Source organism: Sebastes fasciatus, chromosome 14, assembly GCF_043250625.1.
Source record: "Sebastes fasciatus isolate fSebFas1 chromosome 14, fSebFas1.pri, whole genome shotgun sequence".
NCBI lineage: Eukaryota > Metazoa > Chordata > Actinopteri > Perciformes > Sebastidae > Sebastes > Sebastes fasciatus.
In genome coordinates this window covers 19,148,189-19,170,105 of record NC_133808.1, presented here as the reverse complement: position 1 = coordinate 19,170,105, position 21,917 = coordinate 19,148,189, and the positions used below count along the sequence as shown (strand labels likewise).

General features: G+C 41.6%; 1 protein-coding gene across 1 annotated transcript in view; it reads left to right on the top strand.

The window, feature by feature from the left end:
- Window positions 1–21,917, top strand: part of myo10l3 (myosin X, like 3) — a 65,006-nt gene that overhangs the window by 19,854 nt on the left and 23,235 nt on the right. The window contains exons 3-16 of the mRNA XM_074659484.1: window positions 8,959–9,117; window positions 10,048–10,235; window positions 10,638–10,772; window positions 11,774–11,898; window positions 12,015–12,028; window positions 12,135–12,219; window positions 12,368–12,474; window positions 12,755–12,884; window positions 13,681–13,799; window positions 16,446–16,592; window positions 18,152–18,252; window positions 18,585–18,651; window positions 19,241–19,333; window positions 20,690–20,758. Coding sequence (XP_074515585.1) covers window positions 8,959–9,117; window positions 10,048–10,235; window positions 10,638–10,772; window positions 11,774–11,898; window positions 12,015–12,028; window positions 12,135–12,219; window positions 12,368–12,474; window positions 12,755–12,884; window positions 13,681–13,799; window positions 16,446–16,592; window positions 18,152–18,252; window positions 18,585–18,651; window positions 19,241–19,333; window positions 20,690–20,758 — 1,539 coding nt within the window. The remainder of the gene's footprint in view (window positions 1–8,958; window positions 9,118–10,047; window positions 10,236–10,637; window positions 10,773–11,773; window positions 11,899–12,014; window positions 12,029–12,134; window positions 12,220–12,367; window positions 12,475–12,754; window positions 12,885–13,680; window positions 13,800–16,445; window positions 16,593–18,151; window positions 18,253–18,584; window positions 18,652–19,240; window positions 19,334–20,689; window positions 20,759–21,917) is intronic.

Sequence of the window (21,917 nt, the reverse complement as noted above, 5' to 3'; positions counted from 1 at the left end):
TTTTCACACCTCTCTCCCTCACCACTTCATTCCAGATGGCCATGTCGTTGTGAAAACATCCGTGTATTGGAATGATCAGATGAGATGAAGATGAAAAATGAGAAGAGCCTTCTGTGTTGCCCTCTTGACTCGTTTATTTGCTTTCCGTGGTGTGTCAGGGCCTTTAGTTGGTCCTGAGGGCATGTGTGTTGCCGTGCGTGGCTTGAGCTGTAAGTGGTGCGTTAAAGGTAGAGTTATAAACGACGTGTGAGAGGGAACATATGAACTCATCCTGAGATGATGTGTTTGATGTTTCCATGGTCAGCGGTGGGGATTTTTGTAGTGTGAGAAGTCGACCGTGTGTTGGTAAAGGGGCAGGAATGACTCCGACCGACGGAAACACCATCTCTCACACCTAGAAAGGATTCACAGCAGCAGGTCAGGAGGTGAGAAATGAATCAGACCCCACTTCTTCTTTATCGTCTGAAAATGACCGGAGAATACCAACAGGGTGTTGCTCTCCCCGCCCTCAGTAGGATTTAAGAAAATAACATTTGGTTAACATGACGTCACATTTCTTTAACTGAAGCTGGATTGTCTCATATGATCCTCACATGCGAGCTCAGAATGTGCTGGTCATCAGGCGTAAGACTCTGCAGCCAGAATGACAAGAATGTGAGACTGAAAAACAGACCGTCTCCACCTCCTGACCTCATGTGATCCCCTGTTCCTGGATGACATATCTGCTGAGGTTTATTTACATTTCCTGATTCAGTCGTAATCTTTATTTAGCCCAGCTCCTCTAGAGGGTTATGGGTGTTATGTCTGTCAGTCTGTCTTTGTCTGTGTCCCGGTGTCTTTACACCCGTGTGCAGTGTCAGACGTGGTTTGGTAAATGCATCCCGGCAGCATTTTCCCCTCGGGTGGGGGAGGTGGGATATATACCATTATCCATTGCTTCAGTGCTCATACTAAGGTGCAGCTCCCTGTCTGAGTGCTCGTCTTGCAGACTCAGTGTGTGTCTTTACCCACACTGCCTCGGCTGTAACAGGCTTACATGGCTGCTGTCACATTAACCATCATATCAGCATTCATCACTGTCTCATCCCCCGTACACCACAGGCTCTGAGAGGACCAGCAAGACACACTGAAGCTCAGAGAAATGTCTTGTGGCGTTGTGTGTGTTTGCATCCATCTGTGTGTGTGTGTGTGTGTGTGTGTTGTGTCCAGATGGCACCAGCTGGATTAACAGTGTGTGAGTTATCCCCAGAGGGGCGCACAAGTAAAGAAAAGCAGGAAGAGGCTCTCTGTCACCTGAACTAAATAACTCCCGCTGGTGATGATGTCATCTTCGCCTTACTGAACAATGACATTGAAATTGAACCGTGTCAGTCTACGAGGCCCAGATACCTTTTTTTATTCATCAATCATTTGACACATAATACATAATACATAATACATAGCACACATACAGTACGTAATATAGCTATAGCTCATAGTTTATATCTGTTGTAAAGCAAACGCAACGAAATTATGGCCATTGTTTTGTAATCAATGCAAAGCAGAAGTCGATTTAATCTATTATTAGACAACTATTGATAATCGAGTCATTATTAAAGTCATTTTTCAAGCAAAAATTACAGAAATTCCCTCCAGTTGTGAGGATTTTCTGGTTTTCTTCGTCTTATTTTATACTAAACTGAATTTTTTTTTCTAAAATTAGAATTGGTAATGAGCAGATTAATCAATAATGAGAATACGTGTTAGTTGCAGACCTTAATTAATATTATTTCAGTCATTTTGCTAAAGAAGAATACCGCATTACATTAGTTTATTGCACAAGATAAAAGAGCCCCCCTGGTTCTTATTAGGGCTGCCCTCCACCAAAGACATTTTTAGTCGACTCATATGATTTTGTCGAGTTTCTCCACAAAGAATCACACAAAAGCACCACTTATATATTATACTATATATTGTGTTTACCAGAGATGTGCTCATAAATTTCTTGGAAATATGTCATTCAGCGTGAAAAAAGCATAAAAAACGACTAATCGACTAAATAAATCTGAGTCGACTAAGACTAAAACAACTGATTAGTCGACTAATGGACTAAGAGGGGGCAGACCTAGTTCTTATATTCTTGTCTTCTTCTGCACAAAATAATATTATCCCAATAAACATTACTCTTCGGGTAGACGCTTTGCTTTCACACATTCACCAAGTGTGATTTCTGAAGTTGCAGCCGTACAGTCTCTGTGTGAGGTTTAAAATAGGTCATTGATGGCCTCGCAGTTTTTTTCTGGATTATTGGTCAATGGAGCCATTATGTGGGTTTTTATGAGAGTGATGTGTATTCACGAGTGCGCTCACAGAAATAACACACAAACATTATCACTGTGTGTGCTAAACAAATGTTTTTAGGCTTTGGGTTTGCCATGTTTTCTGATTTTGTCTGATTTTTAAGCAGAATGTAATGTAAAACTCTGTTATCTGTTTTTACAATCTTCCTCATTAATAAGCCTAACCCCCCATTCATGTCTCGGGGGTCTGGGTGGGATCCCCCCCTCAGCAGATGGACTCACTGTAAAACAGAGAGAGAGAAACAGACAGTGATAAACAAGACAGTGTTTGTGTTCACAAGCCTGTCATTTTGTATCTGCCCATGTGTCTTTTCTAAAGGCCTGAATATATCCGCCAGTAAGAGGCCACGGAGTCACAGAGCCTGACGCCGCCTCCATGTGAATATTCAGCAGGGCGGGTCGAACAAAGCAGCAGCAGGGTGTGGTTTCAGCCAGGAGGAAACAAAAGGAAAGAGCGTTACAGCTGCAAGAAAGTTTAAAATTCAGATTGTTGCTATTGTGTCATCATCGGGAGAACTGCTCCCACTATTTAGTCTGTATCATTTCGGTGATACTTTGATGAATTTGAATTCATCACATGGAAAATCTGCCTGAAGAATAAATAAAAGCATTCAACATTTCAGAATTTATCACGACTCACTTGATAGTTTGGCTGCAACTAACAATTACTTTCATTATCAATTAATCTGCTGATTATTTTCTTGATTAACCGATCAATTGTTAGGTCTATAAATAATGCCCTCATAGTCATCAAATAGCTTGTTTTGTCCACACAACAGACCAGAACTCAAAGATATTCACTTTACTATCACATAAGACAAATAAGAGCGGTGACTCCTCACAAATGAGAAGCTGGAGTCAGAGAACTGTTCATGTTTTTGCATGAAAAATGACTTATCTGCTATTTTTTCTGATCTGATTTAATATAAATAGTGCTAGAAATATTTAATTTCACTTTTTTTTTATTTCTCTGTGTAAAATACTTAATATTCTCCATTTTGCATAATTATTTATCTGTTATAAAGTACAAAATGTCAAATTTCACGATAAATATGATTAAATTAACATGAGGTATCTACTATTCTCTATCTGCGGTTTTGAGTAAACCTTTTTTTTTTGGAGCAGACCGGACAGCTGTGCAAAAGGTTGTGGGTTTTTATTTTGGGAAGTTTTATTACAGAAGGAAGGAAGAAATAAATGAAGAAAGCAACAAGAAAAAGGAAACACCAGCAGAAACAACTGTCCGTCCGTCTCTCTCCCGGCTCAGTAGCTTAAATAGCTTCATCACAAAATCCAAGATTCAAACAAAAGTTATGAATTATATATCAGCCAAAGTTTCAGTTGTGTTGTTTGCTTGTCTGCTGCCTCGTGGCCGGCGGCGTCGTGTAAAGTGTCAACACCAGGCCTCATTTGGAGAGGATTGATTTGTACAGTGAACATTCTCACTAATCAATCACGAGTCACATGTTGTTATAAGCGGCATGAAATTATCTCCAGCCGTCATTACACCGCTCAGATCATTAACATTGACGAGGCTCCGTCCCTACGTGAAACATTGTGATAATTGTCTGACATGCAGCGACTGAAATCACGAAGTAATCACTTTAATTAGAGCCAGTGTGTGCTTCAAATTGTTTTAATCTATGAGTTCAGAGCAAACTGTGTGTCGATGTTATGGATTTTCAACTTCCCGAAAACAACTCACAGTGTTACATCACTGCTGGGTTAGTCAGGCTTCTGTGGGTAGCGCCACGAGGGTCGTCACTGCTCTACAGCTCCTGTAGGAAAAATGTTCCAGTTTGTCTAATTATTATAATGGACACTAACAGAACATTTTGGCTCCTCCTAAGAATAGAAATGGAAATTGTAAAGAGTATATAGTCTGTGTCTAGACCTTATCTGCTCTCATAATCCATCTTACTTTCCTTTTAGCTGGATCTACTGGATGTTATAAATGTAAATCGTTTGGAAACAAATCTATGAAGACATAAATAAATATGGATGAGAAATGCTGCAAGGACAGAGCTCAGTGACTGATCTCACAGGAATACAACCAACTCTGATAAAAGACCGCAGTGGGGTAAAAACAGAGGAATGTGAAACCTCTTTTGATGCAGGAAACTCCAGCTCAGTTTTCATCCGAGCATCTCTGATGTTTCAGGCATGAAAAAGTCCCTCGAGGCTCGCTCTGTGAAATCTGACCAGGAAATTATCCAAAGATGAAAAACAAAGGTCACACATCATATGATGCAGAGACAGACACAGAAACAACACACACTGTAAATCATCTGCACACAAACACACATAAAGATATGAAGAAACAGTTCCTCTCTCTTGTGTTTTCTGGTGAGGGTGCTTTCCGAGTACGCAGCTCATTGTGTGTTTGGCTAAAGCTGCCGTGTTTGTTTTCCTCCTGTGAAACTTGAGGTCCTCGCTGCAATCGAGAGTGTAACATGGACCTGTAGGCTCTCCTAGTAGTTTGTTATCCTGTATTATCTTTGCTCCCATCCACCTCAGTGTAACTTTGAACCTGTGCTGCTTTAGGAATGTAAAGAATGATAATACAGTCTGGCAGGAGATGCATCCCAGATGTCTTTGGTTTGTTTGATTGCGTGTTGGACTCAGTGTCGCTCCATCAGTGTCAACAGAAAGGGACCTAAGACGTGCTAATATTTTCCATTTCACAGCACATTTTTGTCAATTAAATGAAAGCATGAATAATTTAAATTAGGTTGTATATTATATATATGAAAAAAATATGATATATCAAATGATAAATTATTATATTGTCAAATGCGGTGCAATAACGTGTCCAACAAAAATACAAAACAGCTGCAACTGCCTTTTTAAAGTGACACTATGTACCTTTTGAATGAAGAAATAACACATTTGAGTTGAATTTATTATCAATAAAACCAGCTCTACTCAGAACACTCGGAATTATGGTGGCTAATGTTTATGTAATTTAGCAAACTTTAGATAGATATTGCTGCCGTGCTACTGTTTGACTCTTCTCTACTTGTCCTACTGTTATGTTTTATATTTACCATTATACAATGTTCTCATCTCAATCAAAACAATTACAAAAGACTGAGTTTGGTGATGTGGTGAACTAGCGTGGGATCATGGGAGTTGTTGTCTTCACAATCATTGCGGTCATTGCAGTCAGTTTTGGTTAAGTTTCCTTCAGTGTTCGTCATTCAGGAGGTTTTTTACCAGGAGCCGAATCATCCGCAGATGTCTCCTCCTCTCCAAAACAAACAGACCCAGTGATTAAAAAAGTGTATCGTAAAAATGTGGCTTAAAACTGGAAAAAAAAGTCAATTTATGACAGCTTCTGGCAGACAAACACAATACTGACGCATGCGCAAAGGGGATATGATGTCACTGACAGGCGAGTAAATGAAACAGACCGTTACCCTTTATTGAAATGACATATTTCTCTAGGTTTGAAAATTGTTGAAAACATTTTGGATAATGTAAGTACACAACTCAACAAAATATATTACATAGGTCTGGTCATATTTAGACATTTTAAAAAGTAACCTATTATTATACCTTTAAAGATCATGAGCAGAATCCCATTGATGCTTCAGATTGAAGATATAAAGTTGTTTTTTTTGCATTTTTTGACGTGTTTATCAAATAATGTGATTTTTTTTTCCCTCTCTCTTAAATATGTATAATACGGTTTGGTATGACGACATTTTGGGCAGCGATCCACCAGAGCCCAGGTGTTGATAATGACATCAATCACATTAAGCGAGTGATGTCATCGGATGTAAAATGATAATACTGGTTAAGGATGTAAAACAAGCGAAAAGCCTGTTTGATTTATTAGTCGGTTCGTTTTGGCCCTGGCTGGTGAATCAGAGACAATTTGCCAGAGAGGAGAGGGTGGGGTTAAATCCGAATGTTTAAGGACATCTGGCCGTAAATCTGCAAGCTTCTGCTCGATGGATGACATCACTGCACGTGCTGCTTTTCTCCCCGAGGTCCTCTTCACCCTTTCACAAACCTTAATACCACAAAAACATGATGACCGCATTGTTATTGTGCTATCGTCTCAGCGTACGCCCACTCTCTAATGGCCATCTAGAGCTGCAATGGACCAGAGTCAGTTTATCATTTCACACACGTTTATGCAGATTTACTTAAGTTAATGAATCCACACATACATATCAGTGCAACTATTACAGTTTTTAAAATACAAACCTCAGCAGCGTCTCCCAGCAGCCCCTCTGCACTGACTCAGCAGTTTTGTGAAAACCAGCGTCTGCTCCCAACTTGGAAACAATTGAATATGCCAGAAAAACCAGCAGTAATGCAATGGGACACCACAGCGCCCAGTTCCTTGTCCATCAGTATTGATCTCAACACGGCTTCCCATCAAGTGACCAACACAGTTGTAGTCTGTCCGTTGTCTCTTCCATTAGAGTTCTGATAGACAGAAAGTCTGCGATGCTCTCTGTGGATCCATGTTAGTTAATGAGACTGTTTTCCTGTTTCACTGCCGCTATAGAGACACTGCTTCTTCTTATTCATTCCTTCGTCTTTCTCGCTAGCTCCCATTTGATCCATTTCAAGTCAAAACTGTAAAAATGGGCCTTGAATATCAAGACAACGTCTCCAATCATCACATTTAGGGGAGGCCGGAGATGTTAGTAACACTTTTTGTTTGAGCATCAGTAACTCAGTGGATGTTTGTGCTAGATCTCTCAAACTTTTGTACACGGTACCCATTATTGTTTTCTACAAATAAAACTCACTTGGACATGTACTACACAATCACACATTGGGTGAGTTAATGTAAAATGCAGAGACGTTACACTTCTCCTGTGAGCTCAAAAAGGAAATGTACGATATTGATGACATCACCGCAGCTCTTTTCTGATTGGTCAAACTGACAGTGTTACAACAAACCTGGGGTTACAATATTCCCCGGTCTCCCCTACTGTACTGCTTCATCTTATTGGAGCTTTTTGCAGGAATGCGACATGTTGAGAGATTTTTGTACGGAGACTAAAAGGTGGATCAAACAAATCGAGAGACGTCCGGGCATGAGTCTGACTGGGGGCTCTCTACCTGCCAGGTATGCTGGCAGCAGGCACAGGCAGGCACTCATCAGGGACTTAATCTGTAATTTTGACCCCAGTTTTATCCTGTATCATCGCTTCAATCTGTCATTCATGAATGCATGTGCCATGGTAACAGTGGGAGAGTCAGATCTGTGTAAACTTGTCTACCTGCTTCTGCGTTATTAGTGCTGTTCAGAGCCTGAGGCTGTTGTGAGTACACTGTAGGCCTCTGGCTGTCTGCTGCCTTTGCCAGCTGTGTTGAGAGATACTGAAAGTGAGCATGAAGTCGTTGCCCAATGTAGTATTTAAGATTTATGGTGCAGTTCACCTTGACAGTGGTGCATTGTTGTATTAAAATTAAATGTTTATTCTAGAGCTAAGAAAAAAAAGTCAAAATTCTCTGATTCCAGCTTCTTAAATGTGAATATTTTCTGGTTTCTTTACTCCTCTATGACAGTAAACTAAATATCTTTTAGTTGTGGAAAAAACAAGACATTTCAGGACGTCATCTTGGGCTTTGGGAAACACTGATTGACATTTTTCACCATTTTCTGACATTTTATAAACCAAACAACTAATCAATTAATCGAGAAAATAATCAACAAGAATAATCGACAATGAAAGTAATCATCGCTTAATCGATCGTCCACAATTTTGATAATCAAAAGGCTGGCAGGCACTAAATATATCACACTATAAATGTAAATTTCATGAGTGTGCTTGTTGTTGAGGCCGTCATACTGATTACATTGATCACGTGATAAGATGTGCCAGGATCTGGGTGAATTATTGCCCCGACTAAACAGTTTCTTGCCTGAATCGATAAACCGTAGATTCATTTATCAAATAAAAAACTGTTCAATTCCTCAAATATAGATGAGTATTTTATCTTTTACAACATTGAAAACTGAATATTTTGGGGTTTTGGGTCCTGGGAAATCTTCTTTTTAATATTTTCAGATATTTTATAGACTAGAAGATTAATCGACAGAACAAAAAAATGATCAACTGATAATCGATAATAAAATAAAAAAATTGTTAATGTATTCAACTGTCGTCCTTCTGTTCCCGTCTGTTAATTGTAGGCAGCCGAGGTGCAATTTAAACGCTGATCTTACAGCAGTGCTTAAACCGTGCCAGCACTCACTGCTTTTAGTGTCAAAAATATCAAAGTGTCGATATATATTGATACTGAATATTTGAACCGGTTTCAATACTTATTTTCTGCAGTATCGATACGCAGCTACCAGCTGCGCTTTCTGCCCTCAATGGTTTGTCAAGATCTCCCCGTGGTATCGAAAATCGAATTGAATATTGATTTTTTTCAAGGTTTTGTATCGAAGATAAAAGAATCCATATTGTGACAACACTAACTGGTACAAAGTGACATTTTGTACCCTCAACTGAATAATTCACATGATTCATGCTCCCCAATTGATGCATGTTCAAGCTGTACACTCTGCTGGTTTAGATAGTTTAAGCACTGACGTAGAGGATTATGAAAGCTTAATCTTTGGACATACGTGTGTTTGTTGTTCCAGGTGATCTACCTACAGACGGTGGAGCTGAACAGGGAGACGGTGTACCCGATGCACCCCAGCAGCATCCACGGAGTGGAGGACATGTCCACACTGGCAGAGCTGCATGAAGGCGCCATCATGCACAACCTCTTACTGCGCTATCAGAAAGACAACATCTATGTAAGGCGCTGTGCTTAATCTTCATCTTTAAACACATTTACCACCATGATGGAAGCTGTGGGTCTATTGTCTTGGTCAGGGGGTGTGTTTTTCATTTTTATGGGAACTGGGGTGTTCAGCGCAGCGAGACGGAGATTTTAAAGTTTGACAAATCTCAAATAATCAAACCGGTAATGTCACTTTTTGGTGGGATTTTTATTTCATACAAGGCAAACACAACAACAATATGTGTTGTGTGAGTAAGGAGCATTTCTTCTCACATTCTTGCTATTACAATGCATCTATAAACTGCACAGCTGAATAAAACAAGTTTACACACCGTTGACAAAACTTCACAAAAAGCCGATAACTCCTGGAAGAGTATTCAGAGCTGTTTGTTCGACCCCGTCTCACTTCCAGGATTGTTTTCACAGCAGAGCACTTAAGTCCTCTTGAAACACAACCCGGGCTTTATTAAAATAATCATTGCCCACAGTCACATGGTAACTATGTTTCTGGAAATCCTATCTCTCTAATCTCATCTCGGAGGGTTTGTAGCGGTCTGTCTGCATGGCATTGCAGAATGATATCATTGTGGGAAGATGACCCACAAACACACTTTTGTTAGGCACTCCCCAAAGCGCATTACCCGAGCAGGAGCAGTGGATCCTAAAATACTACCAGCTTCAGTGAAACTAGGCCATATGTAGTAGTTTAATAGGTACTGTGTCACAGGAAACTGGGTGAATCTACAGAACTGGTAGTGTTAAGTAACTGTAGATAAAGATGTAAAAGTTGCAATTTCTAGTATAAAACAAGCATTTTTTCTTTCACAACATGTGTATTGTGTTATCTTTGACGGCTAATCTGTGTTTTTCTCTTGGTTTTCTTCTCTCTCATCTCCTCTTTCTCCCTCATACTTCTGTCATACTACTTTTTCACTTCCCTCAGACCAACATAGGTTCGATCCTGGCAGCAGTGAATCCCTATAAGCAGATAGCGGGCCTGTATGACGGCACTGCAGTCGACCTATACAGCAAACACCAGATGGGGGAGCTGCCTCCTCATATCTTCGCCGTGGCCAATGAGTGTTACCGCTGCCTGTGGAAGAGACACGACAGCCAGTGTGTTCTCATCAGGTCAGTGATACACATTTAGTAACATTATTACCAAATTACTGGAAGCAGCATGACACAAGTCCATACTAGACACCTCTGGCTCTGAAAAACAATGAGTTGAACAGGTTTGATAGATCCATTTATGTATCGACTTTAGGGCTGCACGATTTTGAAAAAATATTTAATTGTGATTATTTTGACTGATATTGAAATTGTGAATTTTTACATCATTATTCTCATTCATCTCAGCACAATATTTAATTTAAAATCAAATTTTCACACACATTTCACCTTTAAAAGATATTGCAATTTGCTCCTCATCCTGCAGTTTAAAAATTGCAGTAGGCCATATTGCGATTGCCATAAAATTTTGATTAATTGTGCAGTCCTAATCAACTTCTCTCTTTGTCTTTGTGTCGTCAGTGGGGAGAGCGGTGCCGGGAAGACGGAGAGCACCAAACTGCTGCTGAAGTTTCTCTCAGTGATGAGTCAAAACTCAGCAGGAACTCCTCCGTCAGAGAGGACCAACAGGGTGGAGCAGGCTCTCGTCCAGAGCAGGTACTGTCCGAACCCCGTCCTCATTCAACAATCAACACCTGCTATCTTGTCCCCTTTATATTTTGAAAGTGTGAGAGCGATAACCTTGTATACTTTGCTATTATTTGTATTATTTGCATATGTTGGGTTAGGGTTAGGGTTAGTTGATAGTGATATGTTTAGCAGTGCTGTAGAACTTGAGATCGGTCTTGACCTCTTTTTGAAGGTCTCGTCTCAGAATCGACCGCAGTTTTACTCGGCCTTGTCTCAGTCTCAGACAAAGAAGACTGGATTTTATTTTAAGACCTGTCAAGACCACAACTGCTTGGATAGCACTAAACTGCCTGTGCACTGTGCTTCGATTTATTTGTTAACATCATTACTCTGAGTGCTCATAAAAAAACAAAGGAAACCTCTGCAATGCGTTTTGATTATTTTATCAAGACATCATAGTATGTGTTGTAAGTGGTGTACCTCATGGTACACTTTATTGGTTTTCTCTGGGTGTTTTTATGGGAATGTGTATCTTTCAGATCAATTTTAGGAGTGCTTCTGGTTTACATGTTCCACATTTTATCGTACATGTGTCATGCAGTTTTGGACTCGCACTGGTCCTGGTCTTGACCTGGTCTCAACCCTCAAAGTCTTGGTCTTGTCTCGGTCTCGACACACTCTGGTCTTGGTCAGGACTTGGTCTTGGTTTAGGTGGTCTTGACTACAACACTAACGTTGAAGTAATTTGACTCATGAATCATAAACCTTTGGTGCATTAAGGTGCATTTTGTTGATAGCTTATCTTTTATATTCGTGGTAATTTATTTATTTGAATATGTTTTGTTTATATAAATGGTTTTAGTAGTACGCTGTGTTGACAAACCATAAAATACTATGAGAGTGCATACTTTCACCCAGGCTGCACAGAATCAGCACCTGAATCAACATGTTGATCAAAACACTCAGTGATGGACAATCACGTGAGATCCTGTAAAGTGATTGCTTGATTGTTTTTCCTGTGTCTGCAGTCCCATCATGGAGGCCTTCGGGAATGCTAAGACGGTGTACAACAATAACTCAAGTCGCTTCGGGAAGTTTATCCAGCTTCACTTTTCCCAGAACGGAAACATCCAGGGAGGCTGCATCATTGACTGTATCCTTCAACGGTTCACTTAACTATATATATATATACTGTAGAGAAATCACATAGTGTCTGTTTCAGAGTTCGTATTCACTGTTTCATTGTTCTCCTTGACTTTCAATTATCAGATTTGCTGGAAAAGGTAAGGTTGTGTTGAAACGTTCAGTTGCAGCGACTGAATTTAGAAAGTTTTTTTTATCATGAAATACATTCAATATTTTCTTTTAACCCTCTCCTCTCTCTCTAAGAACCGAGTGGTTCGACAGAATCCAGGAGAGAGAAACTACCACATCTTCTACGCTCTGTTAGCGGGGGCGGACAGAGACCACAGAGGTTTGTTTAAAAGAATACATCCCGTTTTTGACCAACGTAGCTGCCAAAGTCACAGGTTTACTTGGGTACTAACACTTAAACATACACTCTGCCCCTAATTAGTGATAGCAAGTTATATTTTATTTATTTTAGTCTCTGTGTGTTGCAGACATGTACCTCCTGTCTGAGGGGCCTGAGTCGTATCACTACCTGAGCCAGTCGGGCTGCGTGCAGGACAGCAGTCTGGATGACAAGCAGCTCTTTGACAGCGTGATGGTAAGAATGAGATGAGATCAGAGTGAAGTCCAGTTAGTGTAAGGGGTTTGTTTGACCCCCAGAGGGCGCCATAAGCCTTCATCATGAATGTAAGAACCACCTTACCAGACTGACTCCAGACTTATTGATGGAATCATGTTATTTAATGCAGTCATGTTGGCTTTGGAGGCACATTTTGTATTTTGTTCATATAAATTAGGTTTAAGTGCTGTCACATTTTTAATGGGTAGAGTCTGTTTCTAGTGAAATGTTGCCCAACTTTGTCCGTGTTGTGTTGCAGGAGGCCCTGAAAGTGATGGAGTTCAATGAGGAGGAGATCAGAGACGTGTTCAAGCTGCTGTCTGCTGTCCTCCAGATGGGCAACATTGAGTTCATGACTGCTGGCGGAGCTCAGATCACTTCCAAAGGGGGTAAGAGGATAATATATAACAGATCTACTACACAGATTGTGTTTCATTGATCCTGACAAAAGTCATACATATCCTCCGTCTGTACCACACTGTTGAAACACGACATAGTTATTTCTAGGACGTTTCCTTTGAAATCATTAGGAAATTATTTGGAAATTACAGATAAATCTCTGAAATGACTCATTCCTTTGGAAAACCAAATTATTTTTATCTCACGAGCATAGTTCTTATCAAACTAGGTCTCGTCTGGCAACCAGACAAAGAAACCAACCTTTTTCAGATGTTGCAAACAACGGCTTGAAGTGCTGGATACAAAAACTATGTGATGTTTATCAGACAGTGGAAAAATATTTCATCTTTAATGCTATTTAAGGGGTAAAACAGGGAACTTTTTGGGGGTTAAGCGGTGAAGCAAGGTCCAGTTAAAATGACCATTTCTGCTGGAATTTATTGCAGAAAACCTCCGTTTTCTAAAGCGGATAATTAGCTCACCGCTGAAGTTGGACCACTGTGCTGTACTCCTCGTGCCCCTGAGTTTGATTGACGCTGTACTAGCAGACAGAGCTCTGAACACGCTGTAACATGAGCTCAAGGCTCCTTTGTTCGCTGTGTCTGACCTCTTTTCCAAAGAACCAGTGAACTACAGTGACAGCAGAGAGCTACAACCCAGCCAGCAGAGTAGAGTTTCCTATAGACCGTATTGGATCACAGTCTATATGTCACGTCTGTTGTTTGACATCGATAGGAGACACCTGAACGCTATTCATACACTACATCTAATACATTTTTGTTACAGTTGTCAGTAATGTCAGCGAGCTGCTCGGCCTGGACTCCTTCCAGCTGTCAGAGGTGTTGACCCAGCGCTCCATGATCCTCAGAGGAGAGGAGATCTGCTCGCCGCTCACTGTGGAGCAGGTAACGACACATCCAACCCGAGGTATCACACATCTCTGTTATGTCCCAGATTTCAGGGTTTGTTCAGGCATTTTTCCTTGGAATTAAAGACACTGAAACATACAGTAGATGCCTGTTTGTTGCCCCCTCTCCCTCCCCTGTCCTGGTGACACACACACACAGCCTTTCTCCGTCTCTCTCCCCCACATGCCTCTCCAGATCCCTTGCGTGACTCCCAGCCATTTCCTGCTTTTTGTCTGCCAGATTCCTGGCACAATAAAGCCATCGTGATAGTGATCTGAGTCAAAAGCACAATGACTGAGGGTGAAGTGAGAGTCTTCTCCTCTGGAGGAACCAAGACGTTGGCATGATAACTCTCTCTCTCTCTCTGCTTCAAAAAGTCCACGCTGTAATTAATGTGAATATTTCACAAGTTTGTATCTGCGTGTGTTATCCTTTTCACCGTATGCCACAAGAACACTCTGACGCCATCCTTTTTGGCTGAGCTCAAGCATTCGGCCCACTCACACGCATAAATATCAGCGAATATGCAGAATGGACCTTTACTATTATCACAGCGACAAGAAAGTTACAAGAAAGCTTTTCATCGCCAGACAAAGACCTTGTGCTGTCACCCTGCTGCAGCTTGTTCTGCCTGGCCTTTGAAGCAGCTTGTTTCTTAATAGAGTTCATTATTCCCGTTCTGGAGTCGGTAAGAAAGGCTTCTTCTCACAGCGGCCAGGGGTCACCCACCCCACGACTGCCTGCCTGCACCAGCCCCTCTCCTCCCCCCCCTCCATCCTGGACAAACAGCCATTCTTCTCACCCCTGTGACGGAGATCCTGGAGCCACCAGCACTCTGTTCACACCCGCTAGTTGTGAGAGGTGACGGGGCATGATGGATTACTCAAAAAGACCAGGAGCATTGTTGCCCCAAATACAGTACACACCGCCACACTCTTGTTTTGTTTTCAATTCAAGCACAATGCCTGTGGAGGAAGTGTAGTTGGCAAGCTCAAGCTTTTTATATTCGCACACGGATGGTGTCTGGCTGAAAGGCCGACTTCACGGCAGCTGGAGAAAATCAGAGCTGGGTCAAACGGTGATTTTCTCATTTTGTTTGACTTGTGTGGAGCGCTAAATTAGTGGAATTTATCACAAATTACAACAGCTGCCTCGTCAATCACAGAGTTGATTTTGATAGTGTGAAACAACTATAACTCTTTTTTTTCTGGAGCTTGTGAGAGGAGAGGTTCAGGGTTTAAAAAAAGATAAGAGAGAGAGAGACCATGTCGCGATGGGATCACACCAGCCGCAACGCCAAATCGGACCAGGGGCGTAAAGTTACTCGGACCACAAATAGGCTATATGTAAGAAGTGGACGTAGTCACCGTGACGTCACCCATTGGTTTGTGGACTGCTGTTTTGAAGCCTCAATTTGGCATTTTGGCCGTCGCCATCTTGTTTTTTTGCAATCAGAAGTGAGAGGGTGGAGCTAAGTACAACCGAACGCTAAATAAGACATTTTCAGGCGACCAAAAAGGTTAGAATTAACTATCATGAACTGAAAACACACTGTGAAAGGGTTAAAGTTCTAAGACGAAAACATGGACAACTCCTAAACCGGACAACGCCGTGGTAGCGACCTGTCAATCACAAGGTAGCAAAACCCTAAAGCATCCCCTACTTTATGGCCTATTTGACTCTAAATGGGACCATAATTTACTAAATGAACATCATGCTGTATTGAAGAAGACTTGAAACTAGCGATTGAGACCATAAACTCATATTTACAATGTTTACTGAGGTAATAAATCAAGTGAGAAGTAGGGTCATTTTCTCATAGACTTCTACACAATCAGACTTCTTTCTGCAACCAGAGGAGTCGCCCCCTGCTGGCTATTAGAAAGAATACAAGTTTAAGGCAATTCAGCGTTGGCTTCACTTATCAGACCCGGCGGCCTTCATTTTGAGCTTAACTACACACCTGTAAAGTTTCGTGATGCCAAATCGGGCCGGGGGCGTAAAATTCCTACCCCCCTACTTCCAACACCCTTGCTCGGACCACACCCATCTTCGAGTTCGACCGCCATGTTGATCTTAACTACACACCTTCGTGACTGCATCTTGCACTGTTGCGACGCTGACACGGTGACAGACAGACAGAAATATAAACACAGTCGGTGTCTCCAGCAGCACATTTTGCCCTGATGACTCACACACAGACTCACAAGGTGACAACAATACCAGCGCCGCCGTCGCGGTTGGTTATGAGCCTAGAGGCAATCATCTACATTTTCTTTGATTGATTTTTAAAATAGAACAACAAATATAGCCTGCAGTGCGTCACTTTTAAGACATGTAGGTGATAAATGATGCTGTCTATTGTGACAACAGACATTGTCTTACCTGCTGCCTGCAGACAGACGCTGACAAAACACACGTTTCCAAACCGCTATTTGTTTTAGAGACACACCACTGAGGCCTCACACAACCCCACCACAATCAAACATGTCCTTGTTTTTAACAGCTTTATCCGCCATCTAATAGACTCGATGATACACAGTATATTGTGTTTAACAATAGTTACAGTCTGCAAAGTTTCCTCTATTTATTCCTACCTTTGTATCCATGGTAACCCTCGTCTCTCTGTGTCATGATTTGCAGGCGGTGGACTCGCGGGACTCGGTTGCCATGGCACTTTATTCTCAGTGTTTCTCCTGGATCATAATGAGGATCAACCAGAAGATCAAAGGAAAAGACAACTTCAAGTCCATCGGCATCCTGGACATCTTCGGCTTTGAGAACTTTGAGGTGAAAGTTCACTCGTCTGATTTAAGTCAGCGTCTCTAGCTATGAGTCATCGGGTCACATGAGAGATTTGAGCATTGTTTTGTTTCTGTGCTCTTCCTGCTGGTTTGAAGTGGGCGGGCTCATTTGTGGTGATGTCACATACTTCTGTGCACCAGATTTACAAACATGTCAGTTGAATATTTTTATAAAATACAAAGCTGCACAGGCTTTGACTGCTTAGGTAATGTTTTGAGTCAGAATCTGTGTGTTTTCGTTAGCCTAGAATGAGTCCTTCATATCTACATAGGGAGCGGGTCCTCTTCGCGGAATCCGCCATGTTGCTCCGTTATGTTTCTACAGTAGCACAGAACAGACAAACCAAACACTGGCTCTAGAGAGAGACACCGTGGTTCTTCTGACACGCTTGTGAGACTGCAGTAACGTGAGCCACAGAGTGTAAAACAGTGGTACCGTGAGCCGCCGTCTGACTTTTGTTGCTCTTAAAGTAGTGTTATTATGGTAAGGATGACCTCTGAGCGAGGCGAACGGCGTTACCATGGTTTTGCACTCAGTGGCTCACGTTACCGCAGTCTTGGAAAGATAGGCGTGAGCGGAGGGGTACTCAGTTGGTTGCAATCTGCAACCACACTACTAGATGCCGCCAAATCCTACACACTGTACTTTTAAACTACTAAATAAATTATGCCTCAAGATGTTTTTAAATGTTGATTGTTGCTTATTTAGACATGAAAATTTAAAGTTTGAAATCGAGTTTCCAGGAGCTTTAAAGTAATCATTTAAAACTTAAAATATTTCAGTGAAGTGAGATCACTTTACTTGTATAGTGGCAACCGTATCATGATACTGGGGTTTCGATTCAATACATTACGGTACTGGCGATATATTATGATTTTTTAATCTATTTTTTGGAAAACTGTCGTAGTATAAAGAACACAACACCATATGCATAAAATCGGAATAAAAAAAAACATTAGCGGTGCGCCCTTACGCTACTTCCTGTCTCAATTTACGTCGTTACATTGGAGTGGAGTCAAATGGCTGAAGATAGATTACAACACTGCTATTTAGCGGTCGGGGGTTTAAACACAACACAAAATGAACCATCGTCTGCCACGAATCTTTGCATGTAAACTTTTAATTAAAAATGAATACATTACAAATCATAATATCGCGTTACTATAGTGTATCTATATTTTCTTACACCTTTAATACCAGCAAGATTTTGTGACATCAGAATCGTGGTCCAATATGCAGCTTACACAAGAATGATGTGGAAACTGAAAACTGAACAGAACTGAGAATGGACTTTTAAGTGAAGTAGGAGACATTTTGTCTGGTAGTTAAACTTTTGAAGGAAAAACACATTTGAAAGTCCAAGGACTTTTCAATGAGGGAGTAGATGTGATTTTAAGAGTTTTTAACAAGGCAATTGACATTTTCTGTGGTAAAAAACTAACTATTAATCAAAGCAGAGTATTTTTATGCATCTTAAAACATGTCTGAGGGGGATCATTAAGCGACAGAAACTGTCTTTTAAATCACGCTCTTCCATCTTGTAGGTGAACCGATTTGAACAGTTTAACATCAACTACGCCAACGAGAAACTCCAGGAGTACTTCAACAAGCACATCTTCTCACTGGAGCAGCTGGAGTACAACAGGTACTAAACAATCAGAGACATCCATTTCTTCACATTATGCTTGTGTGCATTGGAAACAAAACAAAACTTCTCATGTGCTGGAGACAGATAGGGCTGGTGGGGATGGGGGGGCGATGGGGGTTGGGCCTCCTCACGACAATACAGGCAAACTGCCAGAGGTTTGGGATCGGCTCAGTTTCTCCCACAGACAGTTGTTTTCTTGTATAATGAGCCAGCAGCTTGGACATGGCTCATTTCATCACATGCTCATGTTGGACAATACAGCCATTGTGTCTTCCCCCTTGTTTATATTTATATATATATACATGGTGAGAGTGTCTTTGTCCTCACAGGGAGGGGATCCAGTGGGAGGCCATAGACTGGATGGATAACGCCGAGTGTCTGGATCTCATAGAAAAGGTAACCCCGAGAGAGCAAAGTCACCGCCGGGATCGACCGCTAACCGCCAGCCAGAGCGTGCTGACCCAGACGCCACACTGTGCTCACATTGACCTCCATCTCCTACTCTATCATTATATAGTCTCATGTTGCATGTTGTGTGCACAGTAACGTACACCAGTCCGCGGCTGAAGTGAAGCATTAAGACTATTGGTTTTATTTTATCACCATAGTTATAATGATGGTTAAAACTGAGCTTCTGCAGAGGTGGGCTCGTGTCTGAAAGGTTTCTGGGTCGAAATCGGAAGCAAAAAAGACTACACTGCAAACATTTTATCCGTACTTATACTTGCGATTTGGCTCGATTGGCCCTTTATAAGAGGATTTCTGCTGTATTAGTGTGACTGCGTGTTGCTGCCAAACATCGTGCCTGCTCAGTGAACCCTGTTTTTGTAGATAGAAGACAAAATCAAATGAATTCTTATGCTGTTTCCTGTATGTATTGTTATAATATAAGCTGCCAGATGTGCCCCAATAGGATTATAACTAGTTTGATCATGACTGCGGTGTGTTTAACCCTCTCTGCTCCTCTTGTCTGTCTCCCTTTTAGAAACTGGGCATGTTGGCTCTTATCAATGAGGAGAGTCGCTTTCCTAAAGGCACAGACTACACCCTTTTGGAGAAACTGCACAGCCGACACGCAGTGAGTCCGCACGCACACATGTAACCGTACATTCACACGTCCCAGGGAGACACTCACAAAGACATAAAAATGATCCATATCCTTCCACCGCCCACCAGCTCGGATAGAGTTAAACCTCCTCTCCTGGCCGATGAATTGCCTTCCGTGCAACGTTGAACGTCTGTGCGGCGCTCGTATACACGCCCCCCCGAACAATACTGAAATGTGATCAGCCATTCTCAGGGACCGATGAGTATTGTGTGCAGGAGAAAAGAGTGTCCTCAGAAAACCCAGCAGGGCTTTCTATGGCTGACGGAAAAAACAAAGTGAGACCTAAGCACTGGCTGACCTCTCCCTGAGGTGTCTGAAGCACATGTTGAGTATTAAGGTCAATTATAATATCATTTTAGACCTAGACTGAAGGTACCCACGAGTCTCGCCTTTACAGACACGACAACTTTATGATAATCACCTGCAGTTTTTTCGCTTGCAGTATAAATATGTTATTTCGCCTATTCTAAAATTATGTTTACAGATATTTCTGCATACTGGGGTCCCTAAACAGTATTAGAATTACATAAATTGGGTATCACTGTAAAGCTGAGACTCTTATGGATCCAATGAGCCTAATTATGTTCATGTGTGTTGATGTTAGTCGCCATAGTAACCATTTCATATAGTGAGACCATTTTTTTTAAACTTCACATCGCTGTATAAAATGACCTGTGGTGACCTCTAGGAGAATCACAGGCTCATGAAACTTAACAACCACAAACTAGACACCTAGAGCATTCAGAGGATGGATGGCTTTCCTAGGTTTATTGACAATAAGGAGGTTTCTGAGCTGTTTCCGGAACAGAAGTGCACCAAATCTGTGTAGCAAATGGTATCAACCCAAAAATTGCTGCAACAACTTATGAGACATAACAGAGCATGTGAATGACCACCATATACTTCTATATCTATGTTTGTTTATGTCTGATTTATTACTAGAACAACTTGACACACAGTGCTGAGCTACATCTCAAATTAATCTTCAGGTTCCCAGCTTTCAGATGATGTACACCACTTCTATGTGACATGTACTGTTGACCTGCTATCTCACCCTAAAGACGCCCTGTATCACCCTAAAAAGAGACAAAAAACGGTCAATGAAAAAGAGAGGTGGAGTGGAAAAGGTTAAAACACAGTTTCTCTACAGTTCTTGTTATCACCTTTGGAAACAGGGTGAGATTGTTGTCATATAATGACAATATTCATTCAGCTGCCCACTGAACTTTCCCCCTGGAGCTCTGAACATCCTTAATTTGATTATCACTAATTAAGACATGAACAGTGTTTCTAAAAGTCAGTGGTCTCTTTGTCCTTTCTCCTCAGACAAACCCGTACTATGTGAAGCCTAGAGTGACCGACCACCAGTTTGGCATCAAGCACTACGCTGGAGAGGTAATTATCAACGCTTACACACACATACACACACAGATAGAGAGCAAAACCAGGTTCCTCTTGCTTCCTGAATGAGTATGTTGGGGAAGTGAGGTAGTTGTTGGACGGGCATCTTTGCCAAAATCAACCACAGGATGTTGACGCCATGCCTCCTCCTCCACTGTCCTTTTTCCCTGAGTCAGGAGAAACCGCTTCATCGTTATCCTCTCCTTCCTTTGCTTACATGATAAACAGATATACGGAAGTGTAGAGAAAAGCAAAATACATGAGAGAATAGAGAGAGAGTGGATAGGGCCAGGGGGGACAGGAGTAGAAAGATTGGCATGGATAAAGAATGGCCTTATGAAGCCTTCCTCAGACAAGGTCTCCTCAGTGTGAGTGTGGCAGCTCAGTCACAAGCCTGGCATGGATGTCTATGGTAATGACTTGGTCCAGGCAGGCCAACCAGTTGTTCTCTCTCTCTCCAGTGTGTCTGAAAGCTCCTTCTGTTATCTGAGTGGTGAGTTCAGCGGGGGTAATAGTAGCATCCTCCCATAGATTTGATTATCCGCGTGGTGCCGGGGATGCCAAGGGGGTTTCTCACCACACCTTGTGAACTCAGGGGTCGAATACGAACACTTGTGTGCCTCTAAAAGCAACAAGAAGCAACTTTGCAAATACAGAGTTGCAGATGAGCTGTATTTTATTTTTTGTGTTTGCATGATTAGTGCACCTGTAAGGTTTTTCCGTTCAAACTGCATCCAATTCTTCATTTCTCTGCAGCATCACGAGGTTATCCCAGTTAACTGAACCTGAAACTGACAAACACAGAGAGCCTTTTGTACGAGTCGATTCCAATGTGAGAGGAATGGAGTGTAATTAGTGTGTCTGTGATTTATAAATACATGTGTTGTCAAGTTCGGATCTCATGGCTCCCAGTGAGCCTCAAGGCTTGGGAATGGGGGATGGGGGTTGTTATTGGATTATAGTATACGCACACAGCTGTGAAAACAAGCTCACTCACATACATGTACGCAAATGCACCAGCGATTAGATTACAGTATGTATTATAATATTATTTCTATGCATAAAATACTTTATATGCACAAACAAGCGACAAACACAAAGTCAGAGTTCGTTACATGTGGGTCACGGCGGGTAGAGGAATGTCAAAGTCTGA